Source organism: Charadrius vociferus, unplaced genomic scaffold (assembly GCF_000708025.1).
Source record: "Charadrius vociferus isolate BGI_N301 unplaced genomic scaffold, ASM70802v2 scaffold213, whole genome shotgun sequence".
In the NCBI taxonomy this organism is placed as follows: domain Eukaryota; kingdom Metazoa; phylum Chordata; class Aves; order Charadriiformes; family Charadriidae; genus Charadrius; species Charadrius vociferus.
The window spans coordinates 7,709,399-7,731,267 of NW_009647828.1; the positions used below are offsets into that span (position 1 = coordinate 7,709,399).

General features: G+C 36.6%; 1 protein-coding gene across 1 annotated transcript in view; it reads right to left on the reverse strand.

The window, feature by feature from the left end:
• Positions 1-21,869, reverse strand: part of POLN (polymerase (DNA directed) nu) — a 102,108-nt gene that overhangs the window by 47,494 nt on the left and 32,745 nt on the right. The window contains 3 exon segments of the mRNA XM_009882538.1: positions 9,186-9,300; positions 9,732-9,809; positions 11,410-11,467. Coding sequence (XP_009880840.1) covers positions 9,186-9,300; positions 9,732-9,809; positions 11,410-11,467 — 251 coding nt within the window.

Below are 21,869 nucleotides of genomic sequence, written 5' to 3' on the forward strand. Positions count from 1 at the left end.
AGTCATAACTAGCTGCTCCTAATGCTAGTTCATTAAGGTATTTTGATGACCAATACCCTAAGAAAGCTTGTTTTGTTTCCTTAAAGAATGAGGGTTGAGAACACAGTTGCTCACCCTCCTGAAGTATTTATACAAAGCAAACACTGGGGGGTGAGGAGAGCTAATAAAGCTAATGGGCAACATTGGCAAGAATAATTTGGGTATGTAAATTGTAGGAATAAATATAAGGTACAAAGTAAAAGGACTTTTCTAGCCAGAAGAGGAATGGGGAATTCAACAGCTCTTTAATAGCATTATGTGTGTTAAAACTAGTTCTAAGTTGAGACCCTACCAATCTATGAAAGGGAGTTTATGACATTATCACCTGAAACAATTTTATGCCCAAAAAGGTCCTTCTATTCTTATACTCTTGTGTAAGACCAGGCATACTGTTAGCAAGCATAAAGCACTAAGCAGCAGTGTGAGAGATTCTGCCTTACTTTTTCTTAGAGCTTCTCTTCTGTATGCTTCTGTTTCTTAATAACTGCTGTCTCCTTGTCAGCACCTTTTCCTACCACGTGAGACCACGTTCATTCTCACAGGAATTCAAGCTTATACTACAGTACCTCATAGGTTTAAAAAAATTCTCAAGAACAATCTTAAGAAATACACAAACAACCAGACGATGGATAAATACTAGTAATTATTCAGTTAAAAATACAGCAAAAATTGTTTCTTCAGAATCTATTTCACAAAAGAAAAATAAGCAGAAGCCTTGAAACTAATTAAAAATGATAACAGTATTACAAAACCAGGCAATCTAATAATGAAAGAAGTGTTACATTGACCCTTAGTGAGAATCCTAGCAGGTACTGAGTTGAGGACCTCCAGATTTACAGTGAGTAAAGTAAAATGATTTACTTGCTGAGTTACATAGCCAAACTTCAGAGCTGAAAGATCACAACACAGTCATGTATTTCTAAAGAGTGATTCCAGCAGGGATATTCAGTTACCCTTAAGGGGACTGCCATATAACACAAATGAAAACTTTTCTCCACTCTCTTCAAAGGCAGGATTCTAGAACTAACCCTAACTACTCCATGGTGAAGAGTAGGTACGCTTGTATTGTGTCTTAATTACGCAAAACATAGATTCAGGATCTTATATATGCTCGATGGCATGGAATGTCTCTTCTTCATTGCAACTCCAAAAATCAAGTATTTCATTATGTTGCAATTTTTGAAGTTAAATAGAATCATAGAATCATTTAGGTTGGAAAAGACCTTTAAAGATCATCAAGTGCAACCGTTAACCCAGCACTGCCAAGTCCACCACTAAACCATGTCCCTAAGTGCCACATCTACACACCTTTTAAATACCTCCAGGGATGGTGACTCAACCTCTTCCTTGGGCAGCCTGTTCAAGTCCTCAACAACCCTTTTGGTGAAGAAATTTTCCCTAATATCCAATCTAAACCTCCCCTGGTGCAATGTGAGGTCATTTCCTCTTGTCCTATCACTTGTTACTTGTGAGAAGAGACCAACCCCCACCTCTCTACAACCTCCTTTCAGGTAGTTTTAGAGAGTGATAAGGTCTCCCCTCAGCCTCCTTTCCTCCAGGCTAAACAATCCCAGTTCCCTCAGCCGCTCCTCATTTAACCCAAACTCATTTCAGACTTGACATTAAGCTCATAAAAAGAGGAGAAACGAATCCAAGAGACCACATGTTCTAATATCTGATTAGGAGTGTGTGAAAAAGCCTGCCTGGACTACCTAAAAAGTCTTTAGACAAAGATGGAGCTCTAAGAGTCCTAAGCTGGTATATCTCATTATTTAGACAATGAACAAAACTGAGAGATCTCTAAATAGGGGAAAGAGAGCTGTGTAACCCTGTGGCTGCATCTTGTAACCACACTTCTGCTAATGGGGACAGGAGGTGAGCTAAAGCTTTTCCTGTCTCCTTGTTAGAAGTCCACCTGGATAAGCATGATTATTTCATTATTCCTTAATCACCTAACAAACACCCAGGTGACATCTCTTGATTAATAATGACTCTTTCAAGAGCTTGTTGATAGTATTTTCATAAAATTAATATAGAAGCACAAATATTCATATCTGTTTGAAAACCATTTAGCTACAGATGTGGTTTTCACTTCTAAAAAAAAAAAATCTGTCTCATTCCTGATTTACTGGCCTTTGTTCTTGCTATTTAAGGGAGTAGGCAGCTTAACTAAACTCAATGTCTGCTATACCATATATTTATATGAAGTAACCTAAAAAAAGAGTGTTTTGCTGAGGATGATTCTTTAACCTATTTGATACAAAGAATGTATTTTAAACAAGATGATTCAATGATTCTATAAAATTGTATAAAATGGGTATGGGCAAGTGTATATGTATTTAGTCAGCCCACCACCAAGCATTTGTGCATATTTGACCTTATCTTTTTCAAACAGACCCAGTACATGATCTTTTTGTATAATTCAGCCCATGAGGACTTATTTTCATTTATTCCAGGAATATCCAAAATACTGCTCTGCTTATTTCCAGTGTTTTTCAGAACTCAGCAGGATATCAACAGATAGAGCTATTGTCAGGAAGTACCCTGAATTGCCAAGTGGCTGGAGAAACAAGAGTCCCTATCTTGCCATAGTTCTTGCTGGATGAACTGCCAGTGTGCAACAGTTTGGCTCACCTTGCCATTATTAGATATAATCAGTTCCTTGAGTCCCTTGCTTGGCAGGTGCTAAAGAAATAAAAATTCCCCACTTCCTGGAGGAAGACAGTCTGCAAAGAACAAAACAAACCGTTCTGCACCGTGGTCTCTTTATTCAAATCTGGTTGAGCTTTTTTTTTTTTTTTAAAAAAGGTGTGACACTTGTCCTTCCAAAACGGTAATCCCAAGTAGTTATGTGCTTCGTTTCTCTCAAGGCTTTTTCTTGAGCTATTTCCAAAATTAGCATGTCTGCCTCTGATCAAACCGGCTCAGAACAGATATTACCATGATCCCACATACACATCAGCTGAGGAAAGATGGACTTTTATGTTCAGTACATTTTAAACAGTCTGCAGTTTCCAAGATTATTGGAAATCAAGTATTCAAGTTCCTCTGATTCTGGCAAGCTAAAGACTCTTCCATGCCTCAAAGTGTCAGCCAACCAAGCCCACACTATAAAAATGGAAAGGGATGTTTTCCAAAATGATTAGTGGTAAAGATATTTATAAATCCCTCGGAATTCCATGATAGCTACACACTTCCTTATTTTAGATATTAACTGCCATTGCTACAAAGAAAGAATAAGATACGTCCTCTTATTCTGCAGCCATTTTTTTTAACTCTGAAAGCCACATAAATTCAGGTGAACAATTATTACGTCCAGTACTTACTAGAAGGTAAATTCAATACTTGGAAGAAGGACATGTATTCATGCTGTTCTCCATCATCACACAAAAGAACACTAATAGCATGAATATGAGGAAGCAGATGAGAGAGAAGGGAATATTTTGTGGTTTGGATTTTATGAAACTCAGATCTCAAAGTGAAACAGGAGCAACTAGACCACTATCAAATTCTCCAGCCTTCTTTCAAGTGTAGCCTTGAGTGTAAGCATTGTACACAACTGTCAAAAATCATCCTTTTATTGGTATAATCGAAGTAAATACCACCCTTAAAGGGTATCCACTAATTACCTTGTTACTTTAATTCACCATCAGCAGTTAATGTGTACAGGTTAAATTATAGTTTAGAGGTAGGAATTAATAGTTTAAAGAGACTGCCTATTTTTATACTGGAAAGTTATCAGATTATTCACATAATTATCTTTTAATACTCAATACATCTGCACATTCAACGGTATCAGAGATATTCCTCTACTACGTAGTGCTACAGAAGTATTTTTAATAGATGTTATTAAAATTACTCTCTTATTCTTTAGCTGCAGAATATAAGGAAAACTGATTGCATATGGGCAAACTTTCTGTGCATTCTCTGATTCACATACTATGATTTCCAAACTGAAAAGAGTTACAGAGTACAAAAGCTAAAATACTAAGTCACAACTGTCCAATAGCCTTATCTATAAAGGAATTTTTCTGAGGCACAAACCAACATGGATTTCATTACACTGGATCTACACTGGCTCAACGGACAACCTATGACACATATGCTCTCTATCCAACCCTCTGCAATAACCTTTTATATATTTAGACTTTTATCACGCTTTTCCTAAATCACCTCTTCTCTCCACTACACAAATCCAATTGTTTCAACTTTACAATATTTGCTGAACAAAATCTCAGCTGCAACATATAAAGTCTAATCTTGCTTTGTATTTTCCTGGAAGGAACGAGACAGAGTTGAATACTCTAAGATTTAAAAAGTTGAACTGAGGTGTCCAAGCACCTAAGCTCTTATATAACAGCTGTGTGCCACAGCCACTTGAAGAGTGAATCCTGCTCACTTTTTTCAAAGAACGCTATCTATCTAGCAGGCATCTTCAGGCATGGACTTTGGACCACTGGCTGTCCTTGTCATTCTGTTCCAGCTTTCTAAGAGGAGTTCAAATGCAAACTTCTGTGATTAGATTTCTTCATTAACTTCTCTTAGATGACTCTGCAGTCAGCATATAGCCTTTTGCACCCTGAGATGCATACTTTGGCACTGTACAGATCTTGGCAACCCAACATTGGGGTTTGTTTTCTATTTCAGGTTCAGGAACCTAAAATATAGGAAGTAAATACAATTTGCAGTTATCAGAGATGTCTGTATTAAGCATTGGAACACAGTGACAACATCTTCAAGATTAAAATGACTAAGCTAGTTCCAGGGCTATAAATAATATAGTTGCATTTGTATGGCTAGGCTGCCCTCAGGGACCTTGACAGCAGGCAGCACTACGCTTTCCTGGATGCAGCTGAACTCTTCACTACTAGGGTTCTCCAGTTCTCTAAGGCAGATTCTAAAGAAGCAGGAGAAAGGACTTATCCAAGTGTTTTAAGTATATCTTAATGCTTGAGTCATAGGAACTCTGAAGCAGTACCATCCCAATTCAAAAAAGCACTCAGGAAAGTAGGTATCAGTCAGGTAGGATGAAATCACATATTTATGACGTGCTTAAGTGCTTAGCACTTTTCCTGGATTTCGACCCAATATGGTCAATACAAGTATATCGACAGAGGAACAACAGCCTACTGAGAAGGGTGACAAATGAACAGTTTGAAAGAGATTGGTAGTCACTACACCTCTAATTAAGAAAGAAATTGCAGACTAGCTAAAAGACTGTAAACTTATTTTTTAGCCTCTGTCTTCAAAACAGATTTTAAGATATGCTCATCAATGTCATTTTAAATACAATTATTTATTTTTCATTTATTGTGTAAAGCCTAGATTAAGGGATAATGATGTCATTCTGAGATATGTTGTCATTTGGACGTCTTACAGCAGTTAGGTCTCTTGGCTGGTCAGACAGCTGCCAAGACAGCTCTCATCATCTTCAGCATGAGGATGATGATTTGGCTTTCAAAAGACTATAACTGTCATAGGACGTCAAGACAATATAGCACAAGGTGATCTTGTGGATCATCCAGGTAGGTGGAATCCATTATATCATGAATTTTCAAAAGTTCAGGCAACTTTACTACATGTTCAGGAGCAAGTAGGTCATTAATGTAACGCACTCTTCATGTTCTCATAATAGCAGGTGTTGACCTGTCATTTAAGGCTTCGCCTTCGTAGGCCATAATACAGTACTCTGTGTAAGATAATGTTGGTAATAGCATATAATCATCATTACAGAAAGTATACGATAAGGGTAGGAACTGTACTAAGCGTATACAAGTGAACACTAAAATGTATTCATATCATCTTAGTTTTAGCTGGGATAACTATGTTAGATGACGAGAAAATATATTGCATGTACAAGGCAGAGATGAGCTTGGACTTTTCACTGACAAAACCAGTATATAGTAGCAAATCTATTGCAAAGCAGCCAACAGACACCATTTCTGTTTTATTCCATGAACTTCATGGAATAAAATTCCATAAACTTTATTCCCATGTGAAAATAGCACTTTCAAGATAAAACACGAGACTAAGCATGACATTACCCAGAAACTCACATTAAGTGACTAGTTAACACTAGCTTCTGAGTTTTATCTGAATAGCAATTACATGACAGTTCTGTCAAACAGAACACACAATAGTTTAAAAACTATCTAGAGCAAGCAGTATCTACAGAACCTACTGCATCCAGTTGAGCAGTGGAGTGAAGCCCAGACTGGTGAAGGCTGTGTTACTTCTGAGATGTGCTATCTCGGTAAGCTAGCCATAGGAATACAAGATTACAGCCTAGTCTTGCAGAGAGGATTGCCTCTCAGCTAGGTTTATTGGGTTGGGTATAGTGTTGCATGTGACACTGAATTTTAGCATGAAAGTTAGTACCTCCATTCAGCTTTTTGCTGTAATGTATAGACATAGTTTGGGTTGACACATTCTTATGCATCTCTACACTGCACTGTTGACCAGTGTAGAGATTCCATACAAATGATGTTTAATAGAAACATGGATCCAACAGGTTTCCAAGAGAGATGCATCTCTAAGGTCCCAGAAATAGACTGAGTCACAGTACAGCATGCCTAACCAAATTATGAAAGGAAAGCTTTTATACATAAGAGATCTTAATTCAATCAGAAACTCATACAGCTTTGCAGCAACTGCCCACCATGTGTATTTGTTGCCGGATGTTATAAAAAAAACTGCAAAGGTTTTTTCAAAAGGTTGGATTTCAGATAGAAGGCTTTAATAAACATCAACTAAACTAACATTAACTTATTTTTTTTCTTCTGAGAGGGACCTTCAGAAACTAATTCATTCTTTATAGAGCTCTTAGAGAAGAAACTTTTTTTGTCAAGGTTTTCCAATTGTCCAAAATGTGTTAGACAAGATTTACAAATATCAACAATGTGTAATTCCTTCAAACAGAATAAAACATTTGGTATGCCGCTTAGTATATCACTTGCACAGATTTTAAAGGATTAAGGCCCAGAGAAAATCAGGAGACCAATAGGAGATAAAAGGTTTTGGTTTTACTTTGGTCTTCCTTCTCAGAATTCGTTTTAATACCAAGGGGCTGGAATTAACTACAATAAAGTCAATGAACTAATTGCTTGCCCTAGATATTTTATTTATGAATAGTGGACTACGAGAGAAGAATAAGCACTTGGAACATGAAAGTATCTGTGAAGCTTGTGATTTTGTCTTCTCTTTGGCACTAAATAAATAAAGGACAAAATTCCAAACCCCAAAGTGAGTTCGCTAAGATCTGATCCAATAGGAGGAACTAAATTTGCCAGAATGGATACAGACATCTTCATGTAAGCTGGCCACCCCAGACCCACTTTGTTCTCAATGGCGAGAAGTCAACGCTTTTAATATGCAATTGATCTTATTACACAAGGGACATCAACAATAGGTCAAATGAATCTCTCCAAGTATGTAACAGATAAACAAGGTTAGATGAGATTAAACGCACCTTTTGTGTTTCTGTAGTTACTAACAGTCATATAATAGATTCAACAGAAAGTTACTTCCAAGCATTAGCTTTACTGAAGCTTAAAAGAAGAGTCAGCAGAATCATTATGTAATGATTTTGTAGACACACCATGACACTTCTGTCTGATAAAAATATTGCCTGTAATATTTCATTAAATTTAAAGTTACTGTGTAGCAACTATAAGAGGTTGATGGCTGCCAAGAGCTGTGAGGTTGTGGAATAGAATAGTATTTCTGGAGCCTTGCCCAGAGTTGAGACAAAATTTGACTCATCTTCATGCATACATTTGCAATATACCTCCAAACTAAAATAAGGGTTTAACTCCATCACGAGGTTCTAGTGATATCATGTTAGAGCTAAGAATTGATTATAATATCAATAGAAGCTTCTAAGTGACTCTAAAGAGAAAGGTGATCTTTTCATAGCTAGATTAATTGGGATGTTTGTGACCTTGTGTCATTGCATTCTCCCAGAATACACATGCCTCAAGTGCCGATTCAGTTTTTGGTAGCAGGATAATTATAACTCGAGCTCCATTTTGTTTCATTGTACTACTTCAGAGTATATTAGCAAATATTTCAGTGGGTAAGAAATACCGTGTTAGGGAAGGCTATGCCTGCAAAAATTTAGAAACTGTAAGATAGGAACTGAGCTAGATCAGGACTGATTAATTCATCATATCTATTCTTGCTTTCTTTTTCAGCTAATAATCTTCCAACAGAAAATACATATAAAAGATAAAAAGAGAGATTGTGGAACAAAGAATAAAAAAATTGCATGACATTTACATGACATCATTCTGTTCAATCTGCTTATGTTATAGCGTTTTATTCAATCTTTTTCTGACCTATCTGTTCAAACTGTACTCTTCTTGACATTTATCCTGTCACTTATTGAATGGTCATGCACTTTTGAGAACAAGGGGAGTCCCAGTCTCAGGTAAGATTTTTAGGCATCACCATTATAAAAACAGTAATAAGAAATACCTTCGAACAGTTAAGTAAACTAATATTCCATCATTTTTCATAGTTAATCTTTTGATCTGCATGCTGAAGAGATCAGTAAATAATAATCTGGGAATGGAGGAAAGAAATACTTTTCTTTTTTTTAATTACTGAAGTACCACTTTTTCCAGGTATCATATCATCCTTCAGAAGATGGAAGCATTGAAACCTCTGAGTTTCAAAGAAATCCCATAAGCTCAAGTCTCTGTTTCTCGTGCATACATAATTTGATCCCAATAATTCTACTGGATAAACAAGCAGGTTTCAAAAATGCTTGTACTTCTGCTGAGAAAAGTTGTTCTAAAATTTTTCAGATGGATAACTGCTGCTCTGTATTTTTAAAAAGAATTGGTGAACAAGAATACAGCAAGAAATTATCAGCATGCACTGTTCACAATATATTATTGCACCAGTTTTAGTCACAAGCTTCATACTGGTCAGTTGGACTGCAACATTTTGGCATTTAGTAATTGCCACAGTGGAGAAGAAAAGGCTTAGAAAGAAATTATAATTCATGGCGTTAAAACAGTATTAACAATAGATACTGTAGCAAAATATTGTCTTTTGTTATCATTACACATTAATACAATAGTTTAAGTTATTCTTACTAGTTTGTCTAAGTGCTATTAAAAAAATGTAACATTTAATCTTACCACTGAGAAGCCAGAGTGGAAAAGATATCAGTGGTTTCAGGTTCTTGGAACAGTTTCAAAAGTTCTGGTTCAGATGATAAGTCAGCAAGGATCCTTAACTCAATATGGGAAAAATCTAGAAAACAAAGTGTTTAAATAGATCTATTGCTCTAAAATAAAAACATACCTACATTTTCACCAGACTATCACAAGTTAAAATGCAAGCCTGGTCTGTTGAGTCATTTCCTTGTGCTCAAAAAACCAAGATGCCTGTAAAAAGCTCATCCTGAACAAGCTCTATTCCAGCTATGGATCACAAGGTGTCCAATTCCTTCATTATCTTCAGGTGTCAATTAATCTTATTAGCTCTTTGTTTCTACTGACAAGGCTTACATATCATCCACTTCCAAAGCACATTAAGGAGTATACATCATATAACAATATTAATTGATACTAAGGGATTTGACAGCCTTGTAAAATATAATGTCATCCAATGCAGAAGGGAAAAAGATATGACAGAACTGCAAACATTAATATGCATGAGAATAATAATACATACTGTCTTACCTGCTGCTAAAAAGGTATATCCTTCTTTTGAAACAAACAATGTTCTTGGGGAAATAGTTACTATTTCCTCGTCTCTTCCTAGAGAAGAGATAGACATTTAACTCCCAAACCCGAATCCAAAAACATCATGTTGCAAACTACCAGAGGTTGTAAATGGCATACCAAACACACAAGTAAAACCACAGGAATGGCAATGTAAGCAAGATAGCAGAGCACCAACTGCCAGCATCACAATTATTTTACTCTGTCAGTCACGTACAACATCTTGATCTCTGCCATCATTGCAGTGCTGCTTACTTCTTTTTTCAAAATCAAACCCTTCCCAAAACACTAGCTAAACAAATATCTGCGATAACTAACGTTATCCACAGATCAGTTAATAAAGGAGGTATTCAGATAAGGAAGGGTCTATAAAGATGACCTAAAAAATACATGTTCTTATCTTTGAATATGCTGTAGTAATGTGTTAATAACCAAATTGTGAGTTACAGGTGGCAGTAGAATACAATATTGAGAACATACAGCTGATCTATGCATCCAAATTCTAATGACAGAAATCCCCTATAATATCACAAAGCAGTAACATACATTGACCAGATATTAGAAACTCAGTGCATCCTGGGAATATCACTTGTCTTGGCGTAGAAAGGGATGGTGGTTTGAAATTAATCTGAACAGCATAAAAGTAGAAAAAATAAGCGTGTCTTGATACAGGAATGAAAAACGTAGAAATACATTTTTGAGAAGCACATATCATTAACAAAATTGATTGGACTGTTTCCAGAAAGACCTATGTGCCAGTTATGCACAACAGGTCAGGTTTATACAGCCACTGCTCACACATTTTGTATAACAACTTTTAAAAAATACTTGTAAAAATGAATCAGGTAAATACAATAAAACTGCTGTCAAAGTTTTACATTGCTTTCAGGTTCCTGTTTTATGATCTCCATTATTTCAAACACAGGGAGTGAATAGCTGTGAAAAGCAAGCCTGCCCTTATCTGAGAACCAAGTGCAACAAACGCCCAGCATTTCCCAGCTATGACTGTAGGCGTTCAAGGAGAGTTTATGTTGGCAAATCTCTCTCTTAAATTTGAGTCTACTACTGCAAGTTTCTCTCTTTATCACTTCAGTCATGCTTTTCTAGACTTGACTTTGATTCTCTCTGAATCATCTGCCTTAAATCTGGTTATGTTATCAAAACCAACACATCCGACTAGCTATTGGTTTTTAGTTGTGAGTTTGATTCAAATGACCCAGCTTTAACATCTCCTCAGGGAAAGCCTTATGAGCTGAACATACACAAAATTATCCCTAGGATATTTAATGGACTTAAGATGCATAGTTTCCTCCGGAAAAAGGTTCTTGGAACACTTCCAAAAGTCCTGGTTCAGATGGTAAGTCAGCAAGGATCATTAACTCAAGAGAGACAGCCGAGAAAACAAACAAACAAATAAATAATCTAAAAGTTTGTAACTATTTAGATCAGTGCTGGAACAAATTTTTTTGCAGGAACAACCAGCAAAAAGTAACTGGTTTAAATGATGATGTATAACTAAGCATCAATAATTTTTTCTCGTCTTAATGCTGGAGCTAATGGTCTGGTTTAAAATACTATAACTCACTAAAACAGTTAGACAAAATTGCCTTCTCATGTTAATAAAAACATAGTTTACCTTTTATGTACTGTTTCTTCGCAATTCTAATTGGATGTTTAGAGATACCTTGAATGTTCTAAAAATAAGAATAAAAATCCTTAGTAAGTTAAAGTTTCTGAAAACATATTTATGAACAGTTTATAAGCAGTATAAGAACATCAGTAATACTAATGCAAACAAGTTTTTCCCATATAAGATTAACCACTTTGCCTTTAAAAGGCATCTTCACACTTCTGTAACTATAGATAGGTTTGAATATTTGCTCTTACTTGAAAATTGGAAGCTTGTAAGAAGGATTTCTTACTGGCAGCCTTTCTAAATCCTAATCTCTGGATGCACCATAGAACATAATTAGTAACCTAATAAAAATAATTTTCTTCTTATTTTAATCTGTATTCTTTAGATATGGTGCATTACTTTCAAGACAAGAATACATGTGAACCCTGCCTTAAGCTAAGGGAACAGATTCTTCTTCAGCCTCTAGAAATTTTTCTAATATCTATTCCCACTTGTTCAAAGTACATGATGAAAAAAAATAGGAGATCTCTATTAACTTCAGCACATCAGACAAGGTTAAAAGTAAGAACAAAGTTTATCAACAAACATAGAATCATAGAATCATTTGGGTTAGAAGGGACCTTTAAAGGTCGGCTAGTCCAACCCCCCTGCAATGAGCAGGGACATCTTCCACCAGATCAGGTTGCTCAGAGCCCCGTCCAGCCCGACTTGGAATGTTTCCAGGGATGGGGCATCTACCACCTCTCTGGGCAACCTGTTTCCAGTGTTTCACCACCCTCATCATAAAAATATTCTTCCTTATCTTCCTTATTCTTCCTTAGTCTGAATCTACCTTCTTTTAGTTTAAAAGCATTACCCTTTGTCCTATCACTACAGGGCCTGCCGAAAACTCTGACGCCATCTTTCTTACAAGCCCCCATTCCTATAAGCCCATCCTTCCGGCAATGATCTGACCACTCATTGCCTTCCTCCTCTAGCCCCAAGCTCTTGAGCTTTTGCTTGGTGGTTTTGGAAGAACCAGCAGAATGAATGACTGGTAGATGCAGGACTACGAATAACAGAAGATTTTTCTTTAAAGATCTGGGTTCATACACTTTCAGTAAAGCATGAAAGGTGACACACAATAACTTCCTCCTGTTATTTTATGTCATAATGCCTCTTCATCTAGAAAAGTAATACAGGGCAAGGGATAATGTGTATCAAGCTCAGTTTTCATAATTCCATGCAATTAATTTGCAAGTTGTTCAGGAATTAGATAAACATTCTAATATTAAGTAATACTGTGAATTCAGGAGATGGGAACAGTAGTATATAATTTCCAAATCAGAATGATCATTTTCTATGTAACTTTGAACTCCAAATTGTTATTTTAAACTTCTTAAGAGGGATGTAATCAGACTGCAAAAGCTATTGAAATTTAAAGCAGACTTAAAAGAACAAAACCCCCAAAATAAAACAGTATAATCTCCAGTCTTAGTATCAACCTTAAAGATCTACAATTAAATGTATTAAAGTTGAACACCTGCCACAGCACCATATACAGAGAGACAGGAAACTACTACATAATATACTATGTAGTATTTTCACAGCCTGGGTAAACTAGGAACACTGCTCTCAATCCATCAACATGAAGTTTGGCGCAGAAATACTTCTTCCGTTTCTAGAAACATTTAAAAATACAGCTGTAGCAATGCTTATTGTAATGCTATTAACCATATTTTGAAATAAGTGGTTATTTAATCTATGCACAAACCTAACATTTCTATTGATAACTATTGATTTCTATCAATAACAAGTTGAGGAGGATCAGTGCTGGTTCGTATGAATAATATGCAGTTTAAGTGGTCATGGAAGCCAGTGGATCCTCAGAAGTTTAGAAAATTAAGTCCTTTATTATGCACCTGGACACAAATGTGGGAGCCTAATTTTACACATTTAAAAAAAATCACAACATTCTAATTCTGACTTGAACCATTTTAATGGTAGAGATCATTGTATGGACTGTTCATTGGGCTTTATACTGGTGTTGACATATACTTCATACGATAACTTTCAGCCCAGGTTAAAGAGTTGTTTATAGTTACTCTCACTGATTATTGTTCTGTAACTTGTTAGCTTCAAATTCTTGAACAAAGTGGAATGAATAAAAATTTATTTCAAAATCTACCTACAGTGGTAAAAATAAATCACTATATTGCTATCTTGTTTTCACTGACATGGCATTCAAAAAGCCTGCTTTTAATGCAATTCTGAAAGTGATACTAATCATTCTGAAAAACACTAGTAAGTAATTGCAAGTGCAAAATGTAGTTTCACTTGTAGTTAACTCAATTTTAATACATCGTCAGAAAAGAAGTAACTCAAACGTGAAAGTGGTAGTGCTCATCTTTAAGCTACTGAATAGCTTAATAGATTCCTCTCCTCTAATTTTAGACATCTTTAGGCTAGTCGTTGGTCTAAACTAGCTGTCTAGAATCTCTCTACAGTCAGTAGACAAGGACAGGTGTAGTTCAATCTATCTGTATATGACATACTTACAACAAGTTGACCTAAGATTCCCCTGGAGATGACTTTTTTTTAGATTTAGATTATCAACTTGATGAGATAAATTTACTTTAGATATTTAAAAGGATGGAGAAATAAGGAGACAATCTTAGAAGAGTCTTCCAAACGGAAAGCTTTCCTCTGCTTTAGTTGAAAGTTAGGTGATAGTTTTATTGTATCAAAAGTGGAAGATTGATGTGGCTTTGGTAAATCACTATTACCACCTTGAACTGCATAATATAGCCTGTATTTTTGCTTTTTTGTATTTATTTCAAGTATATTTCTGCAAAATCTTCACAGATATGAAGTCACAATCTGAGATGTGACTGTTATCCCTTATTGTTAGAAAAGGGCATCCACATCTTGTTAGAAGTTACAGAGAAACAAAATTGCTCTCTGAGTAATTATGCTCGAAGAGACAAGAAGGAATATACTTGAAATAGTGTAATGGAAATGCTGGTTGTGAAAGTTAATTATTAATACCTCTCTTCATTGGTTTGGGGGGGGGTGTGTGATGCTATTCTAGTGGCTGATTAACAAGAAAATCCTAGCATTGCTTAAAAAAAAAATTAAAAAACAACACCATAGTCCAAAATTCATTTCCAGAGGTTCCAATGGTTAGAAGGATAGATGAAGCCAAGGTCTCAATCTGAATTATGTCTGAAAGTATCTGATGATCAGGGGAGGCTCCTGAGTGCTGGTAGAACGCAAGTGTCAGTCCTTTCTTCCAGGAGAGTGGGAAGGAAGATGCATAAAACTACAAGCCAATCAGCTTCTCCTCAGTTCCTGGGAAGGGCATAGAGCAAATAATCCTGGAAGACATTTGCAAACATATTAAAGTCGAGAAGATGATCTGGGGTAGTCAGCATGGATTTAAAAAGGGGAAATCGTGCTTAACCAACAATCACCTGCTGCGATGAAGTGACTCTCTCGGTGGATGAAGGGAGAGCAGCAGATGTTGTTTACCTTGACTTTAGCAAGGCTTTCAAAACAATCTCTCATAAAAGCCTCATAGACAAGCTGATGAAGTACAAGCTAGCTAAGTGGACAGTAAGGTGGACTGAAAACTCGCTGAACCACGTGGTTCAAAGAGTTTTGACGAGTGGCACAAAGACCAGCTGCAGGCCAGGCATTAGTGGAGTACCCCAGTGGTGAATACTGCTCAACACCTCCATTAATGACCTGAATAAAAGGATTGAGTGCAACTTCAGCAAGACAGCAGACAATCCAAAACTGGGAGGAGTGGTTGATACATCAGACAGCTGCTCTGCAATTCAGAGGGACCTCAAGAGTCTGGAGAAATGGGCTATCAGAATCTCAGAATTCACAGTCTGGAAAGCAGCTTTGCAGGAAAGGACCTGTGGATCCTGGTGAAAAGCAAGTCGAACATGAACCAGCAATGAGCCTTGGTACCCAGGAAGGCCAACAGCATCCTGGGCTGCATCAGAAAGAGCTTCACAAGCAGGTCAAGAGAGGTGATCCTTTCCCTCTGCTCACAATGCTTGATAGGAGAGTGTAAATAAGATGGAGCCAGATTCTTCTCAGTGGTGCCCAAAAATGGGACAAGAGGCACTGGTCACAAACAATTACAGGAAATTCCATTTAAACCTAAGAAGAAACTTTTCTACTATCACAGTGGTCAAACACTGTAACAGCTTGTGCAGAGAGGTTGTAAAGCCTCCATCCTCAGAAATATTCAAACCCCAACTAGACATAGTCCCAAGAAACCTACTCTAGTGGACCCTACTTTAAGCAGGGGGGGTGGACTAGACAATCTCTAGTGGTGCTGTCCAAACTCAACCATTTTGTGATTCTATGATTCTGTTTTTATAACATTCCTGTAATTGATTAATCTATGTATCCTATTGCCTTCTCTTTACTTCACATGATTTCTGACCAAGATAGAATTGAAGCCTTCAATAGTATGAGACAGTGGAAAGCCATAGAAAGACCCCGGTTTCATCCCCAGGCAACTTTTTATTTAAAAAAAAAAATAATATATATATATAAAGCACACTTGTAGCATAACATGAAAATTCAAAGATTAAAGACAGAAACAAATATTTTGCAGAAACTGCAGTTGGTGCATCATGTCTTAAAATGCAAGCTCTAAGAATTGTATTGTCTTGATTATCAAAAAAACATGCAAAAATGTACATCCAAGCTTCATAAATAATTTTGGTAAACCTGCAACATAACTACTCCTTGACTACATAAATGGAAATTTCCATTTTTCATGGTTTTCATAGAATCATAGAATCATTTAGTTTGGAAAAGACCTTTAAGATCATTAAGTCCAACTGTAAACCTAACATCGCCAAAAACGACGTCGCTAAGCACCACATCTACCTGTCTTTTAAATACCTTCACGGATGGTGACTCAACCACTTCCCTGGGCAGCCTGTTCCAGTGTTTCATAACCCTTTAATTGGAGACATTTTTCCTAATATCTATCCTATACCTGCCTTGGTGCAACTTGTGGATGTTTCCTCTTGTCCTATCACTTGCTACTAGGGAAAAGAAACGAACCCTCACCTCGCTACAACCTCCTTTCAGGTAGTTGTAGACAGTGATAAGGTCTCCCCTCAGCCTCCTTTCCACCAGGCTAAACAACCCCAGTTCCCTCAGCTGCTCCTCATAAGACTTGTGCTCTAGACCCCTCCCAGCTTTGATGCTCTTCTCTGGACATGCTCCAGTACCTCAATGTCTTTATTGTAGTAAGGGAGCCCAAAACTGAACACAGTATTTGAGGTGGGGCCTCACCAGTGCCAAGTACAGGGGGACAACCACTTCCCTAGTCCTGCTCACCACACTATTCCTGATACAGGCTTTCTTGGCCACCTGGGCACACTGCTGGCTCATATTCAGCCAGCTGCCAACCAACACCTCCAGGTCATTTTCTGACAGGGAAAGCTGCAGCTTTCCAGCCACTCTTCCCTAAGCCTATAGTGTTGCACAGGGTTGTTGTGACCCAAGTGCAGGACACTTGGCCTTGTCGAATTCTCGGGTCATGACTGGTAGAAAGCTGAACCCCCCCTATGCCCTTAAAACTGTACCATTTTCTTTTTCACCTTTTTGTTGTCAGTGAAATCCTTTTTTTTTTTTTTCCCCTGCACTACAAGCATTAAGTCATTAAAGATTACATTTTGTAGTACAGTTATCAAACTTAAAAGCACTGAAACTGATCTGCCCTGAAGTCACCTTGGGTATGATAAACACAGACTGGCTGCCTTTTTCCTGGGTGTCCAAAGCTGACACCTTTCTTTGGCAGTGGACCTGCCACACAGGGACCTAGGACTCCATCAATTCATCACCTCTTTTACAATGTCAGTTACTTGACACATTTTCCCTGCATCTAGATGGTTGTTGTGTTTAGATTGAACAGATATAAGGAAGCAGTCAGACCAAGTAAAGTTATAATGTATATATGCTTTGATGTGGCAACTAATCCACCTGCTGTTACAGTGAGGCATAGTGCAAAACACTAGAGCAAAATAAAGACAACAGAGAAACTAAATATTGTTTTACTGTGGCTACCAATAGCAGCAAATAGCAAAAACTAGTTGCATTTCTTATAAGCAAGAATATTTACTGGGAATGTGATCTTCTCAGATTTAATTACTCAAATTACTCAATAGGAAGTCAATTATTTCCTAAAACTTGAGAAAAACACAGATTTTTCTCTTCTGTTTGGAACAAAGTTCAGAGCAGCGAAATTCTAGTTTATCTCATGAAATGTAGCACTCCAGCAAAAACTGAAGCCTTATAAATCCAAAAGTTTCTGGAAGTTCTCTTAGTATCTTCTTCTCCAGAAAGTTTATGAAAATAATTAGGCCAGAACTGCTCTCTGAGAACAAGAATTCAGCTCTACACAATGAAACACAGAGTAAGCTTTCAAATTCATGGCATCTGTTTGATGACTAGCATTGTATTACTTTTGGAGCAGAAGTAATACTTTGGTCTGTAAGACCAGATTCGTTACAATGACAATAGATAGGTAGATGACAACTCCTTTGAGCTTTATACTCTATATCTCTAATTACTTTTTTCTTTTTATTCCTGTAGTGGATTTTTTTCTCCTGTTTATTTGTTTCTTCAAATTTTTCTCACTCCTTTTCCTTCTTTTTCAGGTGTCTTTTCTTGTTCTACATGAGACCGCACCTAAAGATAAATTGTGCTCTCATAGCTCAGTTAATCAATTTGAAAAGAAACGTAAGCACAGGTTCAGTGAGCTACTTCCTTAACCATCAACACTCTGCCTGCTCCTTTGTTAAAAGGCCAAAGCTGCTGGAGAAATTGCAAGGAAAACTGCACACTGCCCAAAGTAGTATTCTTGCGCAGAACAACAAGACTTCGAGTCCTGAGGGCACTCACATCAAATTCACTCAATTTATCTGGTACCTCCAAAGTTGGTGGCAACTCACTTATGAGAAATTATACAGCAGAAATAAAGACAAAACCAACAACCTTCATGATTTCTCTTTTGGAAAATTGCCATATTAATCACTTTCCATAGCAGCATTTGTTTATTACTGTAAAGGAATAAACAGTTATTTTCTGTGACTTCTATATGAGACACGATTTCAAGACAGAGTGAAGATCTAATTTTTAAAATACAGCATGTAGCTCAATAAAAGAGAAAATATGAAAATTAACAAGGTCACCATACCTGCCTGGTACGTATGTGTACAAGCATTCCTAAGCAAATCTTGACTTGTCTGCAATTGCCACCTAGTGGCTAGCTAAAAATTAAAGACATCTATTTTCTTTGTCAAAAAAACACAGAATCATACAGACTTCTAGTAAAAGGTTTCCTCATTTTTGGTACTAGTTACTGTTTTTCAGCAGCAAACAATCATTCAAAGGTAATGCACTCCCCTCTTGCCTTACCCAGCAGCACCAAATTATCAAGGTTAGTCAAGTGGAAGACTTCGAAGTAATTCATCACCTTCCCATATGCTTAAGCAGCTTTCAAAGTGAATACAACAGAAGAAGAAAAGGGCAACCAAAAATACTGACTTCTTACTTTAGAGAGTTGGCCATAAGAATGGTGTATTTAATTTCCTATGAATAATCCTCTTTCTGCCATATTCTTTGAAATTTAGACCTGGCAATGACATCAGGTAATAATGTTGTGGCAACACATGAGAAAGGACTGGATAAGTGATTTTTACAATAGCAAAAAATATTTTATTTTACTAACTTATCGATTTGACATTTTCTGTGACAAATTATTTTGTCAAATCATGGGTTCAGCCCAGATGCCTGGTTATATACCGAGTGAGATTGCTAACCTTCGCACAGCAAGCAAGGGAGTTAGTATATATGCAGCTCTATGCATATTTCAAAGAGACAAAGACTGCTTTTATTTCCCATATATAAACTGACTAAATTTAATTACTTGTTTCATTTCATTTTCCTGAAAGAAAATTATACTCAGAACATAATATCTGTTAAATTAATGTTCATTAAGATGGGAGGCTATTAAACTCTGGGATGAACTACAAGAAGATATGTTTTGGTTTTGGTGGAAAAAGAACAGTGCTAAGGCATACAGATAACAACCCTTTAGTGGCAGTTGGAGCTAACAAATATTGTACTAGTTGTATATTAGCTGTATGTTATAGCTTTAAAGTAAACAATGTCATGGGAATATTGCCCAAAGGTACTAATACTAGACCTTTAAACACATGAAAAATGACAAGATTTCAAGACTGGAGGAATTTACTCTCTAAAGAAAAGGTTTAACAGTTGTTTTAGGGAAGAGTAACATTTAGCATCTCAAACAAGACTGTTCCAGATACCGAGGAACTTACTGAGCATATGTTAGTAGGGAATTCCTCTTAAAAGGCTACAAAAGACTATGAACACGAGGCTAACTGAAGGAGTCAAAGGAAAACTAAATAACCAACGTCTCTTTGCTCACAGGGAGGAAAGGAAAATTCTTGATTTGACAGAAGTGGTACTTAACTATAAATTCCTAAGAGCCACAGCCAGCAGACGATCATGTTAGTACGGTAGAACTAAGGACAAAAAGGCCACGTGGGGGTCATCAAGATGATGTCTGTCCTATTCTGTCTATCTTTCATGACCCTTTTACAAGCGACTAGTTGTTGTTGTTCCAAACTTGAGAGAGTGCATCCATCTTCAAAACTCTGGGTGAAATTTCCTGAGGTTTTATGAAAGGATGCTGAGGAAAAAAATAATTGGCAAATTTTCCACTCATTGACACAGAAGAAAAAGAGCTGTCAGAGAAAGTTGAATGTAATAGGGATGTAGAGCTACAGAGATAGCTTTCCTGAAATTCTTTGGGATGCTAACGACAAAGCTTTTGAAAATCAGTACTGTCTGAAAACTGGACCAACCAAGACAAGAAGTCTCTTTTGCTGTACCTAACTTTTGATCTTCCCCTACAATTCTCTCTTTATCATTCTTAATTTCTGTCTCCTCCATTTTTTGTCTTGTCAGAACTCTCAGATTTTTTGACGCAATGTTTGCTGACTGAGATACTGAATGGGAGAACAATGTACAGTAGAAGAACGCTGTATAGCAAAATAAATTATTTAAAGACTTTTGTTATATTAAAATGTAATGAAATCTATGCTGAGATCAGAAGTAGACTATATTTTGTCCTTGCAAAAAGGAATTCAGCCATTAGAGGAATATGCTAACATCTCTCACTTTTGAGAGCTTGTAAGACGAGAGAATTTGTGTGCTTGAGATATTTTTTTTTAATTGTCCTCTCAGAATGTAAGTCTCCAAGCTTTGAGTATTTCCTAAAAGTGTATATCTAAAAATTCCACTAATGGAATACTTCATATGAAGAATAAAAAAAAAATATCTTCAAGCAGAATTTCTAAAATCTTAATCAACTCACAAGAGGTACCAACAGACAATGTCATAACAAATAGGCACATGGAATCACTTAATACAATTCCAGGAGACACAACATAGTGTACAGATTAACTTCTGTAACAGAGTATTCCAGGCAATATGTATTACCATAATTACTTCACTTTAAAACACCTTTTAATTTGTAAGGTCTTTTACCTAAGGTAGTGAAAGCTACATAGCTAAAAAAACCCACTTGATTTGATCAAAGATGAAGCTAATTTTGTTTCTTGTTAGCTATGTGCTCTGGTCACATTCATATTAGAGAAAAGTAACCTGGCAGTAGAAGCAGCTATATTCCAGCATGGATTTCTAAAACATAATCAGTGCATAATTTTGCCTTCTACCGGCAACGTTCTCAAAACATCGCTGGCAAAAGCCATTCAAAGGATAAAATGAAACAGCATATAACCAACTACCTTAACAAAACCCATTCAACAGCAGTACACACTCAAGTGCTGTCGATTTAATCTATACATAGTGTATTGAAATACAGTATCTTTGAATTTTAATATGCAGTGCCATCATGTCTCCAGCACAGCAAAACTTTACAGGAACTTTTTTCTCCTATTTCCACAAGCCTAAGCTTCTCTGAGGAGCCTTTTGCCAGAAACTAAAGGAGAGCGAATGAGGAATTCAGCATCCAGTCAATATTTAATAATGTGCTAAAAATACTTCAGCTGATATTTTTCTGAGCTATATAGAATCTTTCATTTTTGAGCTGTTAATTTTAATTGCTTTATATATTTTTGTGCTTATGTTTAGTTTGTAGAAGAGATTACAGACTCCCTATATTACCCTGCATAAACAAAATGCAAGCATTTGGTATTTTGATTACCGCATAGAAGCAGATTTATACTGGCTACACATTATCTTTCTTTAAATAACACACAGAACAATTACACATACAAAGATAATCCCAAATAGAAGAAAAGTTATATACATGACTGAACCATTCTCGTTACTACAGAATTACAGCCCAGATGATGCTCCAAGCTTTACTGAGCAAAATGGAAAACATTATG